Source organism: Leuciscus leuciscus (assembly GCF_965113295.1).
Source record: "Leuciscus leuciscus genome assembly, chromosome: 12".
Lineage (NCBI taxonomy): Eukaryota > Metazoa > Chordata > Actinopteri > Cypriniformes > Leuciscidae > Leuciscus > Leuciscus leuciscus.
The window spans coordinates 9,298,822-9,323,949 of NC_138736.1; the positions used below are offsets into that span (position 1 = coordinate 9,298,822).

The 25,128-nt window shown below is 36.8% G+C and overlaps 1 protein-coding gene across 2 annotated transcripts in view; it reads left to right on the forward strand.

The window, feature by feature from the left end:
* ctnnal1 (catenin (cadherin-associated protein), alpha-like 1) overlaps positions 1-25,128 on the forward strand; it is a 72,368-nt gene that overhangs the window by 23,826 nt on the left and 23,414 nt on the right. For both annotated transcript variants that reach the window (XM_082187061.1, XM_082187060.1), the window contains exons 2-3: positions 16,253-16,442; positions 23,223-23,410. In XM_082187061.1, the coding sequence (XP_082043187.1) occupies positions 16,253-16,442; positions 23,223-23,410 (378 nt within the window). The remainder of the gene's footprint in view (positions 1-16,252; positions 16,443-23,222; positions 23,411-25,128) is intronic.

The window sequence follows — 25,128 nt, forward strand, 5'->3', positions numbered from 1 at the left end:
GCTGCAGAATGAAAGGGCTTTATTGTGCTCTGCTGAATCCTCTGAATGAGCGTGGAGCAGTGAGGAGGACCTGCACTGCAAAAAGATCTGGAAGCTTTTTATCAGTCTGCCCTGGGACAAATGAATTTCAGATGACTATAAATTTGAACTAGTTGACCTATTAGAATGTGTTCTGTTCACCCTATAGTTTTAAAAGACAACATGAAATCTAAATTTCTAGGGCTGTACTGTCCCAGTCGATTAGTCGATTAATTGGTCGATACGTTCTGGTTCGACCAAAATTCTGATTGGTCGATTTTTTGCCGCGTTCATTTCATCAGTTTTGCCGCGTTTATTTCATCAGTTTTGCCGAGCTGAGGCGCACTCATTTCATCAGGTGGAAAGCACTAACTGCTAATGGGGGTGTTTTCAGAGTACCCTTGTTTCACTGTAACAGTCTGTCTTCAGAACACCCCCCTTGTTTTCACCTTTTTTGGATTAGCCCAACCCAAGAGAGAGCGATAACTATAGAAGGTTTGATGCTGAATATTATTTATTTAATTGTGAGAGCGTTTAATAGTCAGTCCTCTTCTAACATGTCAACCACAAAGAAATCGACAGTGTGGCAGCATTTTGTTAAAATTGATAACAGGAAAAAGGTCGAATGCAAAGTTTGCAAGCAACAGTTTTCCACAGCTCGACGACAAACATGACATATCATCTTGGTAAGCTCACTTGTCTGCGTTAGCTTGCCCTGCCTGTTTTGAGTAGGCTATATGAACATATCAGAATTTGCATATTTCAATGTTTTAGTGTGATAACCTAACTTTTTAATTTTTTATTTGGAGCCTTATGCGCAATTGCGCTGTGCTGTTGGTTGTGTTAGTTTTGAGCCTAGGATGCTTTATTTTTCAGTTATGCACTTTATTTCGTTTCTGCTCTTGATCTGGTTTGTTTAATAAATATTCTTTTTTTATTAAAGTGGACGAGCTTTTTGTGTTTATTAAGAGTAAAAGCTTTAAGTTAAAGACCCACTCCGATGAAAATCATGTTTTTCTAGGTGTTAACATGTTCTTGTGGCATTTTTCTTATGCTAGAGGACATATCTTGAGAAAAATAAGCTCAAAGTTGTATTTCTGAGTATTTCTGCATTCAAATGGCTGTGAATCAGTAGCAGACGCTAAAATGCCGGCTAAAATAGACTGGAGTTGTGACGTAGTACCTCCACTGGGCGGGGCCACAAGCTCATACTCCCCTCCGCCCCGCCCGGGTTGCAATGCTAATGGACCTTTCACACAGGACGCGGTATGCGCGGCGTCGCGCTATAAAACCCATTCATTTCAATGGCTTGCGCCGCGCAAGGACGTTTTGTTGCTGCGTCGACCAAAGCGCAAGCGCAGCGGTGCGCATCATTGGCGTGCTCAAGCGCATGCCGCGGTCAAAGTTCAAAATAGTTCAACTTTTGCCGCTGCGCTCTGTGACGATTACCAGCGCGGCCAATAGAATCGGGGGATCCAAACAAGGACGGAATTCAAAATGGATGAACGGCAAAATTGTATATCTGAATTAAAACAAGAATCATGAAGTCAGCTCTTTTTTTAGAATAAAACATTTATTCAAACATGAAACCTGAAACTAATAAACAAAAACAGACGTAATAGAGCTCCCGCTAAAAGTTTTTAAAACTCCGCCTACGTCATAGCTCAGCGCAAATCGCGTTGTATCTGAAGGGCAACGCTGAACCCAGCGGCAAGCGCCGCGCATACCGCGTCCTGTGTGAAAGGCCCATAAGAGGAGAGATATTGGTATTAGCTTTCATGCTTTACCAAAACATGTTGCTGTGAGAGATGATTGGATTACGTTCCAGGGTTCCAGACTGCGACCATTTTTTGAGAATGTGCGAGTTAAAATTTTATGTGGTCGCATTTGTGCGAGTGCATGGTCATGTACTACTCAGTTAAATTCACGCATGAATTTTCCTGCATTGAACTTGATTTAGCGCCCGCCAAAGTGAATTTTTGTCCCGCCAAAGTCTTATTTGATCGGTGAGTAATGTAGATGAACTGCTGCGCTTGTGACAGGACATGTTTATAACTGAAAGAACGTCAACGAGCAGAGAGAGAGACCCGGACGCGCGCGCGCGCACTCTCTGTCTTCGGAGCCAGGCGAAAATGTAAACAAGACCTCACCGTCTCCAAACTAAGCGCTGTCTTGCTCTCTCTCCCTCGCACATATTAATCAGAATAAATCGACACGGCGGTAAAAGGTCGGAAGACCAAAGTTTCATGTGGAGCATTCTGAGATTTTTTTTTTTCTTTTTCTGAATTGCCGCTTGGTGTGAATTGTGCTAAATAAGTTGCCTTATCTTCTCTGAAAAGCGTTCCGGACATTCAGCTGACATAAAACAACACTTTAATTAAACGAAAAAAACTATCCAGTGATGAAATGTTTTCTGTGTTGACAGAAAGAAAGACAGAAAGAGGCTGTTGCTGCCTATGTATCTCGCTTCAGCCAACGGCTCCGCCCACAACGCAGAGGCGAATTGCTAATGAGCTACTGCCGCTCTGCTGAAGCGAAGTCCCAGAAAACGGCACAGGTTTTGTGATTTTGGCTAAAAACGGCATAATCATCATTTAAAGACCACTGAGAATGTTTAAAAATATCTCAAAATATGATCGGAGTGGGACTTTAATAGTCTATTCGTGTCTCAGCTGCGAAGCTGAGCTCATGTTCAGCCTCGCTCGGTGCGAGGACATGCACGGTGAAATGATAGTGTCTGACAGTTATAACTTATTATTATAACATATGACAAAAATAATTGTCTAAATTATGTTGCATATTCCTCAACAGTTCTTGTGATATCATCACTAGTTGACAACATAGTACTATTTTCGGAAATCATAAGCTATGATATTGCGCAGGTGCACGTGATGCAACGCTGTCAGAGCCGACAGACTCGAGTGTCAGACTCATTTCAGTGCAAAACGATTTAATATACTGCAAATAGCCTACTAGTTTTTTTTATGTTTATTTATAATTAATTTAGGCGGACAACAAGGCTACCAAGTACTGCGCACAGTGCGCATCTAATTAATTTCACTTTTTTTTGTTGTTGTCATTTTTAGTCGATTTTTAGTCGAAAATTTCAGGACTTCAGTCGACCAAGATTTTCTTTGGTTGAGTACAGCCCTATAAATTTCTTATCATTGTCCTTCTTATTGTGCATGATTCATTAGTGCACATTTTTTATGTAACCGATGCCGCATTTGTGGGAAAAATATTAAAATCAAAATGAAATTACATATTTTACCTTTTTTTTTTATTTTTTTTTAAACATGGTAAACAGAGAAAAGTATGTAGAATACATAGACCGAATAGGAAGACTTATACAGGATCTGATTGGTTTGTGAAGAGTGGTCTTTATATTAAATATATGATCCTCTGCGAGAGACCCCCTTTATAAAATAAAAAGGCAGCAAGATATATTCACATAAATGTTATAAATAAAAAGTATGAAGTATCAAATATGTTTGATTTAATCTTATTAAATAATCTTATTTCGTATGTTTGATTTAATCGTATTAAATAATTATATTTCATTTTACATATTATAATTATTTATAATGGAACTGTACTAAAGCCAAAACTAATACAAAAATTATATGGAATATTTATTAAATATTTCCTTTTTTAGTAAGTTAACATTATATATATTTTTTACTGCTCACTCTTAGAGTAATTTGTTAAAAACTGGGATGTCTATATAATAAAATAATTGTAATATCATGATAGCAGTAATGAAATTGTAATAATAATAATATCAATTATGAAAAATACTTTTGAAACCCAACCTAAAAAAATATATTTTTTTTTTTCTTAAGAATAAGGTGCATCATTATATATCACAATGAGACCGGGGGCCTATACCATAAAGCTGGTTTAGGTGGCTAGCCAGGTAAGTTTAAGATTAGTTTGCACCAACCCTGGGTTTTAGGTACTATGACAGTAGCTCGGCTTTAATCGGTGTTCGTCGCCATGGTATCTTGCGCTGCACGGCTAACCTGCTCCGGGGCAGGTTATGTTCTGGATTCGAGATCTCAGACTAAATTTGACCAATCAGCTGTGAGCAAAGTGACACATGTCTGATGCGATAGTCACTCCACCTGTTTCTACTCCAAATTAAAGGTCACTACACAGCAAATGATTTTTAAAGACAAAATCATCTGGCTTTTAGTAATGCTTATTTAGAATAATAATTTTGTATGATTTAGATATTATTTATGTAATAAGTATACCCTTAATCGATCACACATATACAATTTTACTTTATCAATTGTTATTATGCACAGTTTAAATGAATAAATGTATAAAAGTAATATTAATACACTTTAGAATCAACAGATAAAGCTATAAAATGACTGTGTGAGCTTAAAAGTTAAATGATCTCAATACCTTTATCAACTGTATAAACTAACTTCACAACTTTTACTTGCACTGAAGACTTTCTTTTAGTTGTCCTCTTTCATAACAAGAAGAAAATGGCGGTCTGTGTAAATTTGTTAAAATTCTTAATATTCTGCAGAAGAGAGAAGTGAATCGCGCTGCTTCTCTCGCGAGAAATGAATCGCAGTTTCACTCTTTCTCAGCATGTGATTGGCTGTTCGCTACTGATGTCACACCTAAACTCCTAAATTCAGGATCAAAGCCTGAGTTAACAGAGAAAGTTGAAGATCAGCATCATGGTACCAACAAAGCCTGGTTGGATTGGTTTGGTTTGGTTTTGTCAACTCGAAACTAATCCTGCAATTAGTCCGAGTTTGTTCAGCTACCTTCATGGTACAGGCCCCAGGAACGTGTTGAGAAGTAAATATGTAATATGTAAATATGTAATGTAAATATAAAAGTAAATTTTTTTTTTTTACTTTGTTCTACTAATATCAGACTAATCAGTCCAGTATATCCAGTCATATTCCAATAAATTTCATCAAGTCCTGCCCTGTATAATTCCATATGTTATAGAATATTCTGTCACTTTGAAATGTGTTGTGATTGCTGTCTTCAAGGATTTTGGCTGCTAATAAAAAAAAAAAGTGTCTGGTTCCAAAAATGCATGGTCTGGGAACTGAAGAGGGACTTAGGTAGTGTGGAGTTTACAGCTTAGTGTACTGTAAGTCACTTTGAATGATGGCAAGTATTGGTACTGTCTGCTCACTACTATATTTTAGGTGACATTTTAAGTTGTGCCAATCTAAAACCGTACATCTTGTTTTAACAGATAGTGTTAATGCAGAGCAAGTGTGACTAAAATGGAGTTTAACACTGGCTGTATAAAGAGTGATTAAATGGCTGAGCAGTTTGACATCCATGCTGTTGTGCAGCCAGTGATTCTTGGCAGGGCACAAAGCTCACCAATCACTGGGTATTATTAGCCTCAGCATTCCAACAGCACTATGTACTTCGTCTTCCCATTGCCCCCCCCCAATCCAGCCATTCATCTCACTGCTAAGGCACATCTGCATTAAATCACAGTGAAAAGCAGCCCTGAATGTCTGCTGTATTGAGTTCCCAGGTACAAGAGACCACGCTTTCCTGCCATCCCTGTCATGTTATAGCTCAGATGTAGTCTGCAAACACAGATAAAAGACAACTTTCCCCAATTTGCTGACTTTTCATATAATACACACCTCTGTGATAGAAAGTTGGAACTGTATTATGAGTTAGCCTGACTGTATTAATCTTAGAATCGCACTTCGTGACCTGAAGGTATAAAATAAAACTGATTCATTTCTGCTCAGTGGCTCTTGAGTTCATAGATCTGCTGTATCTGCACATACATTTTCACGGTCTTGATGTCTATTTAAACATGATAATCAAATTTCCAAAGCCTGGGAAATTGTGGTCCCACCTAATCTAATAATAAGAATACCACAATATAACCGACCAGCCGTGTTAAAGGGATAAAACACCAGGAATGCACACAAAACAAATGTGGTGGTCTGCAGTGTTCATGTTGAGCCTGAAGATATCCTTTGATACAGTATGCTTGTTCTTTCATGCCAAGGTAGAAAATCCACCCTTTTCTCATTAGCTTTTGTTTATATAGCAAGTTCAATGGCTGCGATGTACAGTTTTTGAGGAGCATGTGCTCTGGCTTCACGTTTGGCGCTCTGCCTGCCACATTGTAATGTAATGAGTGTACGGGAATAGATCAATGAGTCTTTGTACAGTGATGACCCGTGGTACCTTATCACAAGCCCTTCTGGTTTGATTTAGTACAGTCTGTGCTGTAATCAACATGACGTGAGTCTGTATGGGAGCAGTGAAAGAATGTCTTATTTGGGTCTGTGTTGTATGGGGGGGATCCCTGAGGTCCTTTTTGCAATTATAGGTGGAGGAAGCTTCATTGACTTTCTGGATAGATTGATGGTAATGTGATTGTAACAGAAAAATATCTTTTAATTTTCAAACTAATTAGCCTACAGCTTCACAATTTTAAAATGCTTTATTCAATGAGCATGCACTGTGTTCAGTGAATAACTTTTGTCTTGACTATTGATTAAGGGCATATTTTAGGTATGCAGGTGTTAGACTGCATGATAAATCAATAAAACACAAATCGTGATATGGCTTAGTGCGATTAGGAAATCACAAAGGCTGCAATTAAATTAAATAAATATAAATGCGCTGCGTGTTTCAAAGTGATGTGTGGCACTGTGTTCGCAAGCAGCTAATGCTCCAGTGTTTTATTTTATTTTATTTTTTTATGCTCATTTATTATTTTACAGTGATATTACAACTGCTGAATATCTTTATTTAATAATAATAATAATAATAATAATATTAATAAAAACACTAATTTATTGTTATTTTATCTTATTGATTTATAATCGGAAAAGTTTAGGACAAAATGGGCAGACCTACAAACAAGCAAACCTTGAGTTTTCTTTTTCCGCAGGAATATTAAAATAAATAAATAATGATGTGCACAGATAAATCATTTATAATAAGCACTGCAACTTTCTGTAAAAAATAAGATTAATCAATTTTGATTTCATGGCGACTTTAGGCAAACCAGATCCAGAGGGAAAGAGTTTTTTTTCTTTTCTCTTACTTTGTACTTTTCTACACACTGACTTTGGCTCGGCTGGAGTGCCAATGTTCCAGCTTCCTCTCCAGACCTGGCACTTGCTACCTATTCTACTATCTCGTCTTAATTATCTGTCTCTGTCTTATTGGATTCCAACCAGAGAACCTCATGTACTCTCATCTAGCCAATAGCAAATGCTAATTTTATCATGACCTCACCTTTTCCATTGTGTAAAACTTTGCTTCAGGTAGTCCCACATAAAGCTCAAGAATATTGAGGTCTGGATACATTTCCAAAAGCATAATTATATATTAGTGCTGATATTTGCACAATAATTGTTTGGTTGGTGAAAATGAAAACCTGAATAAATAATCAAACTAAAAGATTTAATGGTGTAGATGTGAATTTAACTCGAAGTTTAAATCAGCCTGTACTTGTAATGATTGATTTTTTTTATTTTTAAACTTTGGTTCTGTCAGCAATTAATAGACCATCATTAAAATTAATCAAAAATGATGGATGATAATGAATTCATCAGTGTCAGACAAATGTATAATTACTGTTTGTTTAAACAGCTATTACCCTATTGCATAATTGAGTGAGCTGTCATAATGTCACCATGTGTTTTTGATGCAAATCTGTTTTTATAACTGATGAGAGATCACATGTATACTTTCAGAGCATGGCAAGATCTGTTAAATTATTTATATATATATATATTTTAAATCAGGTTTCTTTTTTTTAACCACTTTTATCTTCTATCTTCTTTAACCCATTGATAGAGAGTGTGATAGAGCTTTCTCCACAGGTGTGGCTCTTGAAATTAAAAGGATCTCTTTCATCTTTTACTCTGAAAGACTGTAATGAAATGGAATGCATCTCGTTTTTCAGAGTAAATGTTTTTTGGCAGCAGAACTATGTAATTTGTGACAAAGTGCAATAACATTGTGTAATGTCATGCCATTGCGATATCTCATTTCAGTCTTTTATTTAAATGATATTCATAACCCTTAAATAAGGGTAGAGCTTCTTCTTACAAGGGCAACCATTCATGTTTTAGTGTAGTTAGACTGGACACAAACAGGCATGCAAGACTGAACCAGTTAATTAAAAAAAAAACCCCACTGTTATTAAATGGACTAAGTTCAATGTATTTGTTTTGTAGTATATTTCAAAAAGTAATTTAATATAAAGCTTGTTGAACCCACAATCCATCTGCCATTGTTTGGCATATACCTACAAATGATGTTGTGCAGTGAATTATCAAGGCTGTTTTTCATTCAGGGTTTAGTCATCTCGCTGCACTCATCAAGGTTTAGGCTTTTTATAGTAACTAAATCTTGTTTTGCTGGAGATGTCTTTCCAGAGCGATTTGTTTTATGAGGGTGATAAGATGCATATGAAATATTAGCAAACATCCAACAGAAAATGGAATTGTCTCTGTAAAGAAATGAAATGTGATAGATGAATAGGGTGCTTGAGAACAGCTGTCATATGCACCTGATGTCAACATACATAAAATCTGATTGTCCTTCACGTCTCCTTTTATAATGGTGCAGCTTTTTTGACTCGCAAGTAATATTTTATGAAAACTGGCTTTGTAATGCCAACATCTAGAAAGTGGCATTGCTGATGACTGATATAACGGGGCTCAAAGTCTCAAAATGAGTCCAAAAATAAGATACGGAATTTCTGAAACCTGAAACTAACCTGAACATTTTGGGGCATTTTAAGCGTTTAGTTGAGAAGAGACAGGAAGCGACAGGAGGGGGGAACAGGATCAGGAAAGGACCTCAAGCCATGGATTTACCTCAGGGCACCCGAACACTGCTGTGTGATATGTCAGATCACTGCCCACAAGGCTAAGGTTCTGAGATAAACTACGTTTTAGGAATTTGAAAATGTTTAAATGAAATAAGAAATATTTAAGATTGTCGGAGTCGATAGCCTGGACAACCTGAGTTTGAGTCCCGGCTCGTGGACCCTTCCCGATTCCGTCCCACTCTCTTCATCTTCTCTTCCTGACATTTCTCTGTACTTTCCTATCTCAATAAAGGCAAAAACACCATATATAAATCTTAAAAAAAGAGGGTTTCGAGGTCACTAATCTAACAAGCGCATTTTTGCATGAGAACACCAATGTTAAGTCTATGTATTATTTTAACTGATCAGTTAAGTTGTTATGCTGATAATATAATTTGTAAAAAAAAAAAAGAAAGAAAAAATGGTAATAAATTATAAAAATGAGATCTTAATTTTAGGCCCCATACATAGATTGTGTGAATACACTGAGACTGAGACAAACGATTATGACCACGCTAAGGTGAAGCGAAAAATGTTGATCATTTCCTAACAAGGTCACATGTCAAGTTCTGATAGATAAAATGATTAGTGAAAAGTCAATGTTCTGCTGGGAAACCCTGGTCCTGCCATTCATCTGGACATGAATTTGACGTGCCACCTACCTAAACGTTGTTGTAAACCAGGTATACTGCAGGTATACTGCAATTTTCTGGACCAACAAGCTTGATCCACGGCAGCTCCATCTTGCAACTTACAGGACTTAAAAGATCTGGGCCCGTATTCATAAAGATTCTAAGAATCCTCTCAGAAAACTCTTCATTTAGCTTAAAAACTTTTACGTAGGAGTCTTAGCTTAAGAGCAATTCGGGACCGATCTGAGAGCAACTCTGAGTAAGGAAAAGACAAAAACTTTAATCTTAGTGAGGAGGCGGGGTTGACCCTGTTGCTATGTATGACACAATCTTTTGAAGACTGTGATTGGTTGGTTGTCCAAGAAGGGAAAATTTTTTTTTTATTTTAAGTAGAGGGTCTATTCTAAGCCTTCACTTTGAAATTACATGCGTAATTTTTCCTATTTGACCGTTCACACACACACACACACACACACACACACACACACACACACACACACACACACACACACACACACACACACACACACACACACACACACACACACACACACACACACACACACACACACACACACACACACACACACACACACACACATTATATACTGTATGTGTATTTAAATCCTTTTTATTTACCATGGTATGGTAATAATGTATCATGCATGCTGTTAATTTCCTATAAGGTATTTGCTTGGCTTAGAATGATAAAAATTGTTCCACTCTTTCCAATTATTTTCCACTGATTGCTGGCATGTCTATTTAAGTGGTGGTTTGAATGTTGGTTTTAATGTATCAAACATGGAATTTTCCCAGCTGCCAAATATCGTAATGTAGTGATTACTTTCATTTCTGGCGCTATGGCATTTCTGTGCTGTGTCGGAGATGTTAGCGTGTCTCTAATAAGATCTGTCACAAACATGATCCCTGCACGATCTAATATATAGCGTCTTATTAACTCACTGTCATTCATTGTCTGCAACACATTTCTTCTCCCTCTTCGTCTTTCTGCCATTTTCTCCTCTGCTAAAGAAACTCTTAAGCCTCTTAAAAGTCCTCATCTGTGCTCCTAACAATTTTGACCTTAAGACCTCTTTTAAGGGTTAAGATGCTTTCTGAATTACTTTTTTCTTTACTAGGATTTTTTCTTTAATTTTAAGGGTAAACGCCCACATTTCTAAGAATTTTCTTAGAATTGTGTCACTAGGAGCTACTTTTTGCATTAAGATTCTTTATGAATACGGGCCCTGATGGTAATGTCTTCATGCCAGATACCACAGGACACCTTCAGGGCTCTTGTAGAGTCCATGCCTCGGCAGGTTGGAGCTGTTTCGTGGTGCAAGGATGACCAACATAATATTAGGCAGGTGGTCATAATGTTTTGGCTAGTCGGTGAATGTAAATCTTATTTCGAATATATCAATTTACTGGACATTTATTCAATTTTTACATACATGCTCAAGACTGTTGATTCCGTATTGACTATACGGGAATGATTATTGGCCAATGTCGATAATCTCAGTTTGGTCAGATATCTACTGTTTTAGTTAGCCTGGCCAATACATTTTTCTTTTACTACAGCCCAGCCCCAGACACAGAAAAGGCACAGACACGTTGCCATTTTTTTTTTTTTTTTTTGAGCACTCACTCACTCACACTTTTTCGTTTTATTTATAAACCCAATCTAACAGAAACCATGGGGGGTTTGTGCAGGCATTTCCAGCTTTTGTCCAATAGCTTGACCCTGTATTGAAATACTGGCCCTTCGAGAAATATATTTTTTTGTTGGAGCAATCGAGAGCCGGTCCACTGAAGGCGTATTTAGTGCTCAAACAGACCACACTGTGCACGTAATGATTAAAAGTTTCACTTTTCTAGCATCATTTCAGCTGGTTTTGACAAAAAATCACGCTGAATTAATTTACAGCTTTCTGTTTTGGGTTTGTGTAGCACATTGTGTCATTAATAAGCGCACATTGCATAGGCCTAATGTCTTTGAAATGCAGTTCACAGGAGTGACCTCACTTTAGTTGAACAAATCTGAAGCTCCATACTGTGTTTGCTCAGTAAAGTTTTAGAAAATAATTTAAACAAGTCGGTTTTGAGCTTTATCTTTCCACAAGATAAAAATAGCCTCCTGGTCTCTGGCTCATTCAACACTGTCAGCGGCGTTTAGACAGAAGCGATTGCTGTGCTGTGTCCCACTGTTGAATCAGTGTGTTTTTGTTATGCAGCCTCTTTTCTGTTGACATAGCCTGAGTGGGCCATGTGCTAATCCAGCAACAGGAAGTTATGAGTGCCACCACCCTCTCCCTCTGACACATAAAAATACACACGCTGTTCGTCTCTAAATCTCTCTCACTTTCACCTAGCCTGTGCTTCTCACTCAGAGACACACGTATGCCAATGCTTTAAACAGTTTGTGTGCTTAGACCTTTCTCATGTTTCTATGGTCTGACCTCGATGAGTAAGACTAGAGCCGGTCTCGGGTCAATGTCTCACTCTGGAGCACTGCCACTGCTGAAGGACATGTAAGTGTCACCACAACATTACCTCTACTGAGGCCATGGCGGATTCACACACACTTTCACACACTGACTCACACACTCCCTCACTCATTTACTCACATTGCACTGGCCTGCCAACATTTCCATCAGCAAAATTAAGGGTGGACAGTATGACCAAATCTGTAGGCGGTATGGGTAATTTTATATTGTGAGATATATACACCACCGTTCAAAAGTTTGGGGTCAGTAAGATTTGTTTTTAAGCAAATAGCCTACATTTATTCAGCGAGGATGCATTTAGATTGAAATAGGCAAATGCTTAAGAGTCTATGATTGGATCATTATTATTATTTATTATGTTTCTAGCATGTTATATGTTTGGCAACAGTTCTTCCATAATTAATGGAGTGTGTAGCTTTTCATTTCTTAAACAGCCATGTTGGAAGACACATCACGGCCGTATTCCAGGATGACAATGTCATGATTCATCAGGCTCAAACTGTGAAAGAATGGTTGGGACGGAGCATGAAGAATCATTTTCACACATGAATCGGCACCTCTTAGTCCAGACCTTCAATTCACTGGAAGTCTTTGGGATGTGCTGGAGGAAACTTTACAGAGTGCTGGACTCTTGCATTGTCAATACAAGATCTTGACCAAAAATTGCTGCACCTCTTGATAGAAATAACATCACAGCATTTATTTCCATCAAGAGGTGCATCAATTTTTGGTCAAGATCTCCAGCACAAACTGCTACAAAAGATTTCTGTTTCAAATAAGTGCTGTTCTTTTGGATATACTATTTATCAAAGAATCCTGAAAAAATTATGTTTTCAACATTCTAAATATACTGATTATTATCAATGATTTTTGAATGATCATGTGACACTGAAGTAATGAGTGCTGAAGAATCAGCTTTGCCATCACAGATAAATTACATTTTAAAATATAGAAAAATAGAAAAAAAAAATATTTAAAATATATATATTTTTTTTTTTTTACTTTTTGATCAAATAGATGCAGCCTTGGTGAACATAAGAGATTTCTCTCAAAAACATTAAATCTTACAGAACCTACACTTTTAACTCATATTTATTTGCTTTTTGTATTGTTTAATTTTTGCACAAACCAAAGTTAGTTTTCTGAGTGGTGTATATAAATATATATATATATATATATATATATATATTTTTTTTATCACACAACGGATCTACCATGATATTATTAGTATAGCAGCTTCATTACCAATTGATACTTTTTTCTTTCCATTGCACAACACATACCATCATATTGCCTAAGCCAAAGATTGGGAGATAAACATCTTGAACTCAGAATAAACATTATTCGTTGTGCTTTTCCAGAACTGTTGACGTAATGTTAACGTTGAACCATTCAACCCTCCATTGTTCACAGCCCCCTCACACCCTTATCCTCCAACTGGAATTTTTCCCTTCCTCAGGGAATGTTTCATTTTTCTACTTCTATGACTCATGAATGGCCCTCAATTTGCTGGCAGGACCAGGACAGCTCGTAGCCGTCTAATATCAGCGCAAGAGCAGTGAGGCAGTGAGGCAGGGACAGGGCCCTTTATCTCTCAGTCACCCAAGCCATCTTCAGGGAGATGTGTCAGAGACAGGCCGAGCACTGGACCACAGGATGACGTAGAAACACCTCCCACTCGATTAATCACTCTCCCCTTCTGTCGGTGGGTGTCGACATTCGACTGCATGGGAATGATTCAAAGAACTCCCTCAGAATGACAAATTATGATAGCATAAAGCAAAATGAACAGTATCCACAGTTTAAAACGGCCATGTTTTACACTTTTGCACCATTTATTACTTTCCCTCAAGTCCATATGTGATGAAATTTGATGTTTCTTGTTGTTATCAGGTTTCTTGTTGTTATTTTCCCTCCATCTCCCTGACCCTTAGAATTAAACTGGCTGTTTTTGCTGCTGCACCTTTAAGACTTCAGTATGCAAATGAAATGACCTCTATTATGACTGGCTAACGTCTTTGTATGTAAAACGAGTATGCATAATTAGATGTTTTTAACTTCCTAATGTTGGAATTCTTGAGGTTAAGATCATGCTATGTGTAAACTTGGGTGATCATTCCTTGTGTTGATTTCTGAATGACCCCTTTTTGCTTCTTAGTTTCAGTAAATTGTCAGGGTGGGCTGGGTAGGGTCTACATATAGTACATTACACCATCACCTCTTTTACCGCAAAACAGCAAGACAGATCCTGTTTTCTATGATGCGGTCCGTTTAAGTGAATTCGGAAAAGACAGATGGATGACGCCAAACGTCAAACCCCAGATGACTCACTCGTGAGGAATGTAAATATGAAGTGTTCGAGATTCATTCATCAGTCACTATGATTGCATGCTCAAATACACACTGCCGAGCAGGAGAAATCCGTCACTGATTACGTGGAGTTCTTAGCTAAAAAACGAAATATTTCAAAGGACTTAGGAATATTTTAGTATTTGCATCCTTTTTTAACTTGCCATATTACTGTTGACTGGTTGGCAGTAGCACATGTTTGCTCCATGTGGCCTGTTGTAGAGTATTATTCTCAGGCTCTGGTGTTGTCTATGCTCCCTGCTGTTGTACTCCAATTAAACGTTTCCTTTAGCAGGCCACCTGCCATAACCCATCAGCAGGAGGTGAGGGATTTCAGCTCTTGAGAGCGGAAATTGTAAAGGGCTCTGAGTAAATGATTGATGAAGTCAATCCTGATGCAGACAGAAGACCATAGCTTTTATTGCATCTTAAAGTGTGAGAGAAAGTGACATTAAACGTAGGTTGATGAAGAGGATTAGGAGGAGGGAGTCATTATTACCTCTTTCACTGCCGTTCACTTTCATTCTTTTACTTTTTTCTATTTTCTCTCCATTGTGCATGCATTGTACTACTGTTCAACAGTTTGGGATCAGTAAGATTTTTGTAGAAATGAATACTTTTATTCAGGATACATTAAATTGATAAAAAGTGACATTAATAATTTGTTGTATTAAAATTCTGTCATTAATTACTCACCCTCGTGCCATTCCAAACCCGTAAGACTTTCGTTAATCTTCGGAACACAATATATATATATATATATATATATATATATATATATATATATATATATATATATATATATACGGTGCTATGCATAAGTTTAGACACCCATGCTAAAGTTGACTAAAAAGAAGAATAAAAAATCATCTTTTGGAAATTGAACTTAATGCCTTAATTAAAAAATTTTGGAAAAATCCAACCTTTAAGGACACCAATTTTCTTTGTGAATGAATAATGTATCGTAAATAAATAAATGTTCTTCCTTAAAATACAGGGTGCATAAGTCTGGACACCCCTATGTTAAATTCCCATAGAGGCAGGCAGATTTTTATTTTTATAGGCCAGTTACTTCATGGATCCAGGATACTGTGCATCCTGATAAAGTTCCCTTGGCCTTTGAAATTAAAATAGCCCCACATCGTCACATAGCCTTCACCATACCTAGAGATTGGCATGGTTTTATTTCAGTTAGCCTAATAGCTGGTTTGATTTGCATTGAGAGATGATCTTATGGAAAGTACTCCATGCCAATCTCCAGGTATGGTGAAGGCTATGTGACGATGTGGGGCTATTTTAATTCCAAATTTATTTACGATACATTATTCATTCACAAAGAAAATTAGTGTCCTTAAAGGTTTGATTTTTCCTAATTTTTTTAATTAAGGCATTAAGTTCAATTTCCAAAAGATGATTTTTTTATTCCTCTTTTTAGTCAACTTTAGCATGGGTGTCTAAACTTATGCATAGCACTGTATCTCGAAGAATCCTGATAAAATGTATCAAGTTTTCCAGAAAATTATAAAGCAGCACAACTGTCTTCAACACTGATAATAATAAGAAATGCTTCTTGAGCACCAAATCAGCATATTATAATGATTTCTGAAGGAATCATGTGACACTGAGGACTGGAGTAATGATGCTGAAAATTCAGCTTTGTCATCACAGGAATAAATTATAATTTAAAATATATTCAAATAGAAATCAGTTGTAATAATATGAAACTATGACTGTTTTTACTGTATTTTTTATCCAAATACTCAATAAATCATACAGACCCAAACTCTCGGGTTAATGTGAAGTGTACCTTAAGTGCATTCAGTATTTTTTGTTAAAGCATATTAATATATTATAATGTTATTATGCTAAACGCTGACTTTTTTGTCTCATTCCAGATTACCACACTGATCAATCACAAAGACAAGCTCAAGAAGACGGAGAAGACTTTACGGGCCATCCAGAGAGTGGGGCAGGCGGTGAGCGTTGCAGTTGGCCGCTTTGTGGCGGTGGGTGAAGCCATTGCAGTGGAGAATGAAGACCTGAAGGACGAGATGGGACTGGCTTGCTTTGAAGCTCGGAGAGCAGGTCAGTTTGACACTACTCAACTGGAAGAGCAGTGACACATATAAGCAGCTTTTCCAAGGTAGAGTTACCAGGCAACGAGGAACAGGAAATGGACAGCTTGGTTAAACATAGTGTAACTTGTCAACAAGCTCAAGACAGCCTGTCAGGGTTGTGGACCATGCAGAATTGATTAAAATGTTTTAATTGGTGTAGCACCAGGATGCAGAATTGCATTTCCTATTTGAATTTAAGGAATTATAATTAAAATGGAGTAACATTCAGAGACATCCATAACAGCTTTTCTAGTAAACGTTACCACACACATACGAGGTACTTCAAGAAACATTAGATCACATTAATAATCAGTCTTTGAAACCACCTAAATCAATGTGTTGCATACACTAGAGTTTGAGGTTGGTAAGAATTTTTTGTTGTTTTTGAAAGAAGTCTCTTACGCTCACCAAGGCTATATTTATTTGATCAAAAATACAGTAAATGCAGTGATATTGTGAAATAATATTACAGTTTAAAAAATTGTTTTTAATTTTAAAATGTCATTTATTCCTGTGATGACAGCAGAATTTGACAGCTCATTATGTCACTCTTTAGTGCCACATGATCCTTCAGAAGTCATTCTAATAGGCTGAATATAAAATAAAAAAATAGGAGATAGTACACACCCGTTGCATTTGGACTTTGAGTGGATGCCCCAGGATGCAGAATTGCATTTCTAATTTGAATTTAAGGAATTATAATTAAAATGGAGTAACATTCAGAGACATCCATATCAGCTTTTCTAGTAAACATGTTACCACACACATACGAGGTACTTCAAGAAACATTAGATCACATTAATAATCAGTCTTTGAAACCACCTAAATCAATGTGTTGCATACACTAGAGTTTGAGGTTGGTAAGAATTTTTTTCTCTTACGACGTCTAAGGGCAATTAAATGTTCAACAAATCGCTATAAATTTACTTTTGTGCCTGAAGCAATACGTCTATGTAATAAATTTAGGTGATTTAAAAAAAAAAATTTATAAAGTATTTATGTATTTGAATGTATGTGATCAGTGTTTTATGTGAGGCACCATGTAAGCTCAAACTAATTGCCCCACGGGGATAAATAAAGCTAAAAGAAAAAAAAGAATTGGTGCTCAAGAAGCACTTCTTATTATTAATGTTAAAAACTGTTGCTGTTTAATATTTAATAAGTCATAACATCTATCTTTATTCTCATGAACTTTTAACATATTGACCTGAAACTTTTAGTATCATATAAAGTTAGTTTAGTTTCATATAAAAACTGTGTTGGACTAATTAAATTCCAGTCTATCAAATTCAAATTTATTATTGAATACGGCTGTCACTTTTGTGAAAAAAATCCTGTTCGATTTATTAGATATAAGTGTTCATTGAATCGTTTGTAAAATTGACTTTCCATTTCTAAAGACGTTTCCATTTTCAACGCCAAATATAGGCCAATCCACGGACAACTAACAGGCATTAGGACGAACGTGAAGAGGGCGCTTGAGACGCACAAATCAGCAATATTTCTGATGATTTATTGGCGTGAAGTTTCGTGCACAATGACAAACAGGAGTGCAACATTCTCGAAAAACAATAAGCAGAGTGGACTGCCATAACTTCAATGAAAAACATATAAGCATGATATGGGAACTCACGATCGCACAGTTTGCATACCACTTTGTCCTTCTTCATAGTTTGATCTATAGTCCAAAACCCGAAGTGCTTCCATATCGATCTCCTCAAGTTATTAGGGGTTATCACTAGTCTCTCATGTCGCACAGGTTGATCGCCGTTGTCCTCCATTTTTTGGCAAAACACCGGCAGCAGCCGATTGAAACCGATTGAAACTATAGGCGCGTAAAATTTGTGGGAATTTTCTTTTTAGCTTTCGCAATGCCTACTGCACTTTCGGAATTCTTTATTTTCTTTTTCTGCTTGTTCACGAGTTCACACTTACATATAATTTGAAGGGGTAAAGTTTAATGCGTATTTGGCGTGCTGTCCGGAGGGAGGGCTCCGAGCTCGAACCCAGAGTACTGGTTGGTTGGTCCGATCGATTGTGCAATCGATTTTTATCGAAATTTTCTAACGTAAAGTGACAGCCCTACAATTGAAATCCAATTCCAATTGTGTGATGAAAAGTTAACCTTTCAAGTTTTATTATGAGCTGAAATTAATATGAATTAAATTAATTTGCACAATGTAATATATTTAGAGCCTATAATTTTATTAAAATGGGGCTTTCACATCCTTAGAATGCAGCAGTTTTGAGATGCATAAAAACCAAATGCAGCATTTCCTAAGCCTTGTTTCTTTGTGCGATTCCTGAATCTGTCCGTGTATGTAAAAGGGAGAGTGCTGCAGTTTCTCTTCTATTAAACTCTCCATGTCCCATCTGTCTCTGAAGAGTTTGACTAAAAATACCCCACAATTGTGCGTTTCCATATCTCTCATTCATGGTGAAGTGTTGCTGTGCTTGCTCTTAGAATAACCAACATGAGCACAAAAAGATTTGATCTTTTCTGACAGTTTAAAGAGGTTTACAAAGTCAAGCAGCTGCGGCTATAAAGTAAATCTCATGTGAGATGACATCTGTGAGGTTTCTTATAAAGACTAGATGATTCTGAGAATTACTTATTTCTGCATTAACTTATTTAATAGACTTGTACCCCACAAATGATTGTAGTGATATTTGGAGATTGTCTTAAATTTGAACAAAATATCTGTTCTTTTATCAAACCTAAACACTTTTTTTTTTTTTTTTTTGCTACATTTCATTGAAATAAATTCCACTTGGTCTGATATTTTGCAAGTCCAAGTCATTTTTGGAAGACTGTATATTTAGTAGCTAAACAAGTGGTTTGTCAATCAAATCCATTTATCTCAAAGACTCAAAGTGTTTTGTGGTTTACATTTGTCCCTCCGGTCTGAAATAATAGGAGCTCTGTTCTGTATCTATAAATACTGATAGTCGGTGGTCTCTCCCGCCTCCCTTCCCATACCTCCCTGGGCAAAAGACTTGCAACAACACTGGAATTAGATTGGCTTCAAGTTAGTTATCAGACTCCCCACAGTGTTTGAACGCTCACCCACGCATTTAATCCTCCTGATTATTACACGGGCTGCCCATGTGTGACGGGCAAAAGTTTAGCCCAAAACACATCGAGGCAGGTGGAGAAAAAAGTTACGTAGACTTGTCTCTTCATCTGAATTTAATTAATCAGATGTTAAATCTGGTGAAATTTTTCTTTTGGATTTTACCACAAGTAGTTCAGCTGAGGTATGAGAGCACATCATAAAGGAGATGAAAGCGAGTTTTCGTTAAAAAGGGAAAGCCCTGATCTGAGAAGTGACCTGTGACTTTGTGTTTAACCACAGATGTGACACAGTGGCCTGCACCTCTTTAAATCCTGGAGTTTTTTTGAATGATGTATAGATTACATTGCTGTGATTGGCTTTCACCGTCTGTGTGGTCTTAAAAGTGCACTGCATTTGTTCCAGTGTGGCTGTTTCTTCCACTATGAACACTTTTGGCTTTGTGTACTTTTTGAAAAATAAAAAAACTTGTTTGCTTAGTAAGAATTTCCAGCAGTGCGTTCACAAGAGCACCATGGCATATGCTTGTTGTGTAGAGGCGAGAGCAGTTTGAGAACGCGTTTGAGATTTATATTTTGGAAATAAAGTGGTAAATTATATTTAGTTTTTTTCGCAAACATAGTTTCACCCAAAAATAAAAAATCTGTCATTAATTACTCGCCCTCGTGCCATTCCAAACCCGTAAGACTTTCGTTCATCTTCGGGACACAACCGAAGATGATCTTGTTGAAATCTAATAGATTTCTGTCCGTCCGTTGACAACTACGCAACTACCACTTTGACACTTCAAAAAGTTCATCGTAAAACTATTCCATATGAATTGAGCACATTTTTGGAAGAGACTCAATCGCTTTATATGATGAACAGATTGAATTTAGGCTTTTATATTAACATGTTAACATTTATCAACTCACACATCAGTTGTGGTAACCAGAAGCTGAAGGATATTCCCTTGACATGTGAGGACCACTGAGGTTTATTCTTGTGTGTTAAACGCAGCACGTTTGAGCTTCTGCAAGAGGTTTGTTCTCGCGTGCCAAGCAGGTTCGGTTGAGATTCTGTTTATGTTCGCTCATCAATGTTTATGTGTGAATAAAAGCCTAAATTCAGTCTGTTATAAAGCGATCATGTTTCTTCAGAAAATTTTGGACTAAACTGCTCAATTCATATGGATTAGTTTTACAATCTCTTTATGATCTTTTTGAAGCATCAAAGTGGTAGTTGCATAGCTGTCAATGGAGAGACAGAAATTACAGATTTCATCAAAAAGTCTTGCGGGTTTGGAACGACATGAGGGTGAGTAATTAATAACAGAATTTTCATTTTGGGGTGAACTATCCCTTTAAGGATTACTTTAATGATGTCTTTACTACCTTTCTGGGGATTGAAAGTGGCAGTTGCGTTGTCTTTTAATGAAGGGGAAAGAAAGCTCTTCGATTTTATTAAAAAGATCTTCATTTGTGTTCTGAAGATAAATGAATGTCTTTGGAACGACATGAGGGTGAGTAATTAATATCAGAATTTTAATTTTTGGGTGAACGATCCCTTTAAGGATTACTTTAATGATGTCTTTACTACCTTTCTGGGGTTTGAAAGTGGCAGTTGCTTTAGCTTTTAATGAAGGGGAAAGAAAGCTCTTCGACTTTATTAAAAAGATCTTCATTTGTGTTCTGAAGATGAATGAATGTCTTTGGAACGACATGAGGGTGAGTAATTAATATCAGAATTGTCATTTTTGGGTGAACTTTCCCTTTAAACACAGAGATTTCAGTCACTTTCTTCTGAAAGTTTCCTTAACCCGAAGCTGGTGTAGAGGTTGTAAACTCTAGATAAAGTTTTGCTGAGAATGCATTATTTTCTGTTTGTCTTGCTGCTCTGGGACCTCTCGGCCTTATGCAGATAGATAGCTGCTTTTGAGCTACGACTCGATACTATAGTACTTCAAAATAATGAAGTGCATTCAGAAGAAGCAGATGCATGCTAAAGACTATGTCTTTAAAGGGCATCGGTGCTGAGATCTCAGTGTTTCACCCTCTATGCAAGCCGAACGCCTGGGGCCATGGTCTCTTTAAAGCAGGAAGCTTTCTGAAAGGAGCTGGCTGAAAATGCCAGCCGCCTAGGACAGCGCCACGTCTCTGGTGCCGCTCAAGGGATTCAACTATAAGCTTCCACAAAGACTCTGCTTCAAAGCTCAGGAAAGACACAGAGCTAGAGAACAATCCCCTCCAGAAACAAGAATGTTTCAGTATGGCCGCTGCTAAACAAGAGACTAAAACCAACAAAGCAGGAAATGTCTGCATTGTGCCCATTCAGATGAATATGGATAGGTGTACACAAACTGACAGAGTAATTTGCCCAACAATACAGCGTTCTGCACAAGGCACCTTGATTTTTAAAACCACTGTGAGATTTAACAAAAGAAAAGCTGTTAAATGCAATCAGGACGGTGTCTTCAGATGGACAAATGTGTCGCTGAACATCCAACAGAGCTGTTTCCCTTCAGAAATTACTCTCATTCAATGCCTAAAACCATTCTATGAATTTCTCACCCTCATTCTTCTCAACTTTTCAAAGTGCCAGTCTTTCCGTCTCTCGGAATAACATTTCTTTATTGAGGCACGAGGCAGGGAACTGCCCTCATCAAGCGTCCTTTCAGCATGTTCCAACTGGGACATGACATCCTGTCCGTGCCACCCTGTCCAAAAATAAGCCAGTAAAGCATTTGTGTCTGGGCAGAGCTGTGAGCTAGTGAACACTCACTGAGGGAAGTGAAATGTTTATTGATGCTTTAAAAAAAAGTGACCACCCAGTGTGATGGATTGCTTTGTAAATAACGAAATGGTCTGTGACTTGGTGTCTTAATGTGCTTATTGAAATTGCATTTTTTTTTTTTTTTTTATGAATGCTTGTTTGTTTATCTATAAGGGATGAGAAGACATGTCATACAGTATATATGTATTTGTTTTACATGGCCTTAAGTGTTTCCCACAGGCCAGTTTACAATTTCACTGCTGGTTAGGATTTATATACAGTGGCCTCAATGGCTTTCATAAATTTTAAGTGTCCCAAAATTTTAAGTGTCCCAAAAGTGTTCAAATACTTTTTGTGGCCTTTTCCAGCTATATTTTGGTGACAAATTTGTAAGAAAGGTGACAGAATCAACCTACTTTTCTGGGTGTCCTCTGAAGGAAATTTCTTCATTATTTATTTTATTTTTATAAAACTGCTTGAATAGTTTTCTGTTGCTTTGGTTTGGCTTTAGTAATTTAACTTTGAACTTTCTATTCATCAAAGAATCCTGAAAAAATTTATCATGGTTTCTAATATTTAAAATATTAAGCAGCTCAACTGTTTTCAACATTGATAATAAGAAATGCTTCCTGAGCACCAAAGCAACATATATTAGAATGATTTCTAAAGATCATGTGACACTGAAGACTGGAGTAATGGCTGAAAATTAAGCTTTGCCTGTTCCTCTTGTAGTTACTACTAGCTCAAGTCAGTAGAACCCACCCTCAAGTCTGTATAATATAATAGAGAATATATTATATTTTCTTGATATGGTTCAGTTAAAGATTTTGTAGGAATAGGAGTTTGAAACTATAGACACCTGTGCACGTTGCTAAACTCTTGTGCGCACATCTTTTACATCCTGCTGTATTTTTCTTTTGCAGGCACTGCAATAGCTCAGCTGACAGATGTGTCCGGTCTGGAGCAGTGTGATGGTGACGGGCGCAGCACGGTGTTTAGTGACAGGACTGGCATGGTGAAAGCTGCTCGCATGCTGCTCTCCTCCGTTACCAAAGTCCTGGTGCTTGCAGACTGCATCGTTATCAAACAGATCATAAGCTCTCGCAACAAAGTACGTATTATTGTCTGCTGTGTCCATGTACTTGTGCACTGGCCTTTACAAGCTCAAATGACACTCTTATATTCCTGTCAAGTACACGAGTACACAGGCGCACACAGGCTAGCCTTTGCTCTCCGATGCTATCGCTGCATGGCCACAGAGGAATACTTAAAATCCTGCTGCTTTGGAGATAATTGATGAGACACGGCACAGGATAAATTAGGAGGCCTGTCTAAACATCCATGTCGGTGAGATGAGGAAGTGGGCAGTGTTTATGTGTGTGTGCCTGTTTGTGCTCTCAGATCTGGAGCTAATCATGTCCAGTTAGTGATGTTTGGACAGCCAGGCAGCAGAACAGCTCTCCATTAGAGAGAAACACAATTGAATTTGTCCCTGACCATGCCTGATAACGCCCACTCCTAGCTAGCTAACCTCAAATAGAGGCTTTTCTTATCAATATTCTCCAATGTGAGCGGACTGCTTCCGCTGAGCTTCTCAGTACAAACGGGTAGACTGGCCATCGGGCCATATGTATACATATATACATACATACAGTACAGGCCAAAAGTTTGGAAACATTACTATTTTTAATGTTTTTGAAAGAAGTTTCTTCTGCTCATCAAGCCTGCATTTATTTGATCAAAAATACAGAAAAAAAGAAGTAATATTGTGATATATTATTACAATTTAAAATAATTGGTTTTCAATTTGAATATACTTTAAAAAATAATTTATTCCTGTGATGCAAAGCTGAATTTTCAGGATCATTACTGCAGTCTTCAGTGTCACATGTGACATCCAGTCTATCACATGATCCTTTAGAAATCATTCGAGTGTTGGAAACAGTTCTGCTGCCTAATATATTTGATGAATAAAAGGTTAAAAAGAACTGCATTTATTCAAAATGTTAAAAAAATTCTAATAATATAAATCTTCTTTACTATCACTTTTGATCAATTTAACACATCCTTGCTGAATACAAGTATTGATTTATTTCAAAAAAAGAAAGAAAAAAAATTACTGACCTCAAATTACTGACCAGTAGTGTATATTGTTGTTACAAAAGATTTCTATTTTTAAAACATTTGCTGCTTCTTTTTTTTTTTTTTTTTTTTTTTACACTTTTTATTAATCAAAGTATCCTAAAAAAGTATCACAGGTTATGAAAAAATATTAAGCAGCAGAACTGTTTCCAAGTTTGATAATGAATCATCATATTAGAATGATTTCTAAAGGATCATGTGATAGACTGGAGTAATGATCCTGAAAATTCAGCTTTGCATCACAGAAATGATAATTTAAAGTATAATGAATTGAAAACCAATTATTTTAAATTGTAATAATATAACACAATATAAAAAAAAATTCTGTATTTTTGATCAAATAAATGCAGGCTTGATAAGCAGAAGAAACTTCTTTCAAAAACATAAAAAATAGTAATGTTTCCAAACTTTTGGCCTGTACTGTATATGTTTTGTTTTTCTGAACAGCCCATAATATATATATATATATATATATATATATATATATATATATATATATATATAAAAGTTAAATAATAATAATTATTAAAAACACAAGAACCAAATAATTTTTTATCAACTTGGAATTTGAAACATCACTGATAGCATGACATTTTCTCATTTCCAAAGAAACAAACAAAAACACTTGGAAAACCTTTTTATGTAATAATCATGAAGCCATAAGAAAGTAAATTGACAACATATGTG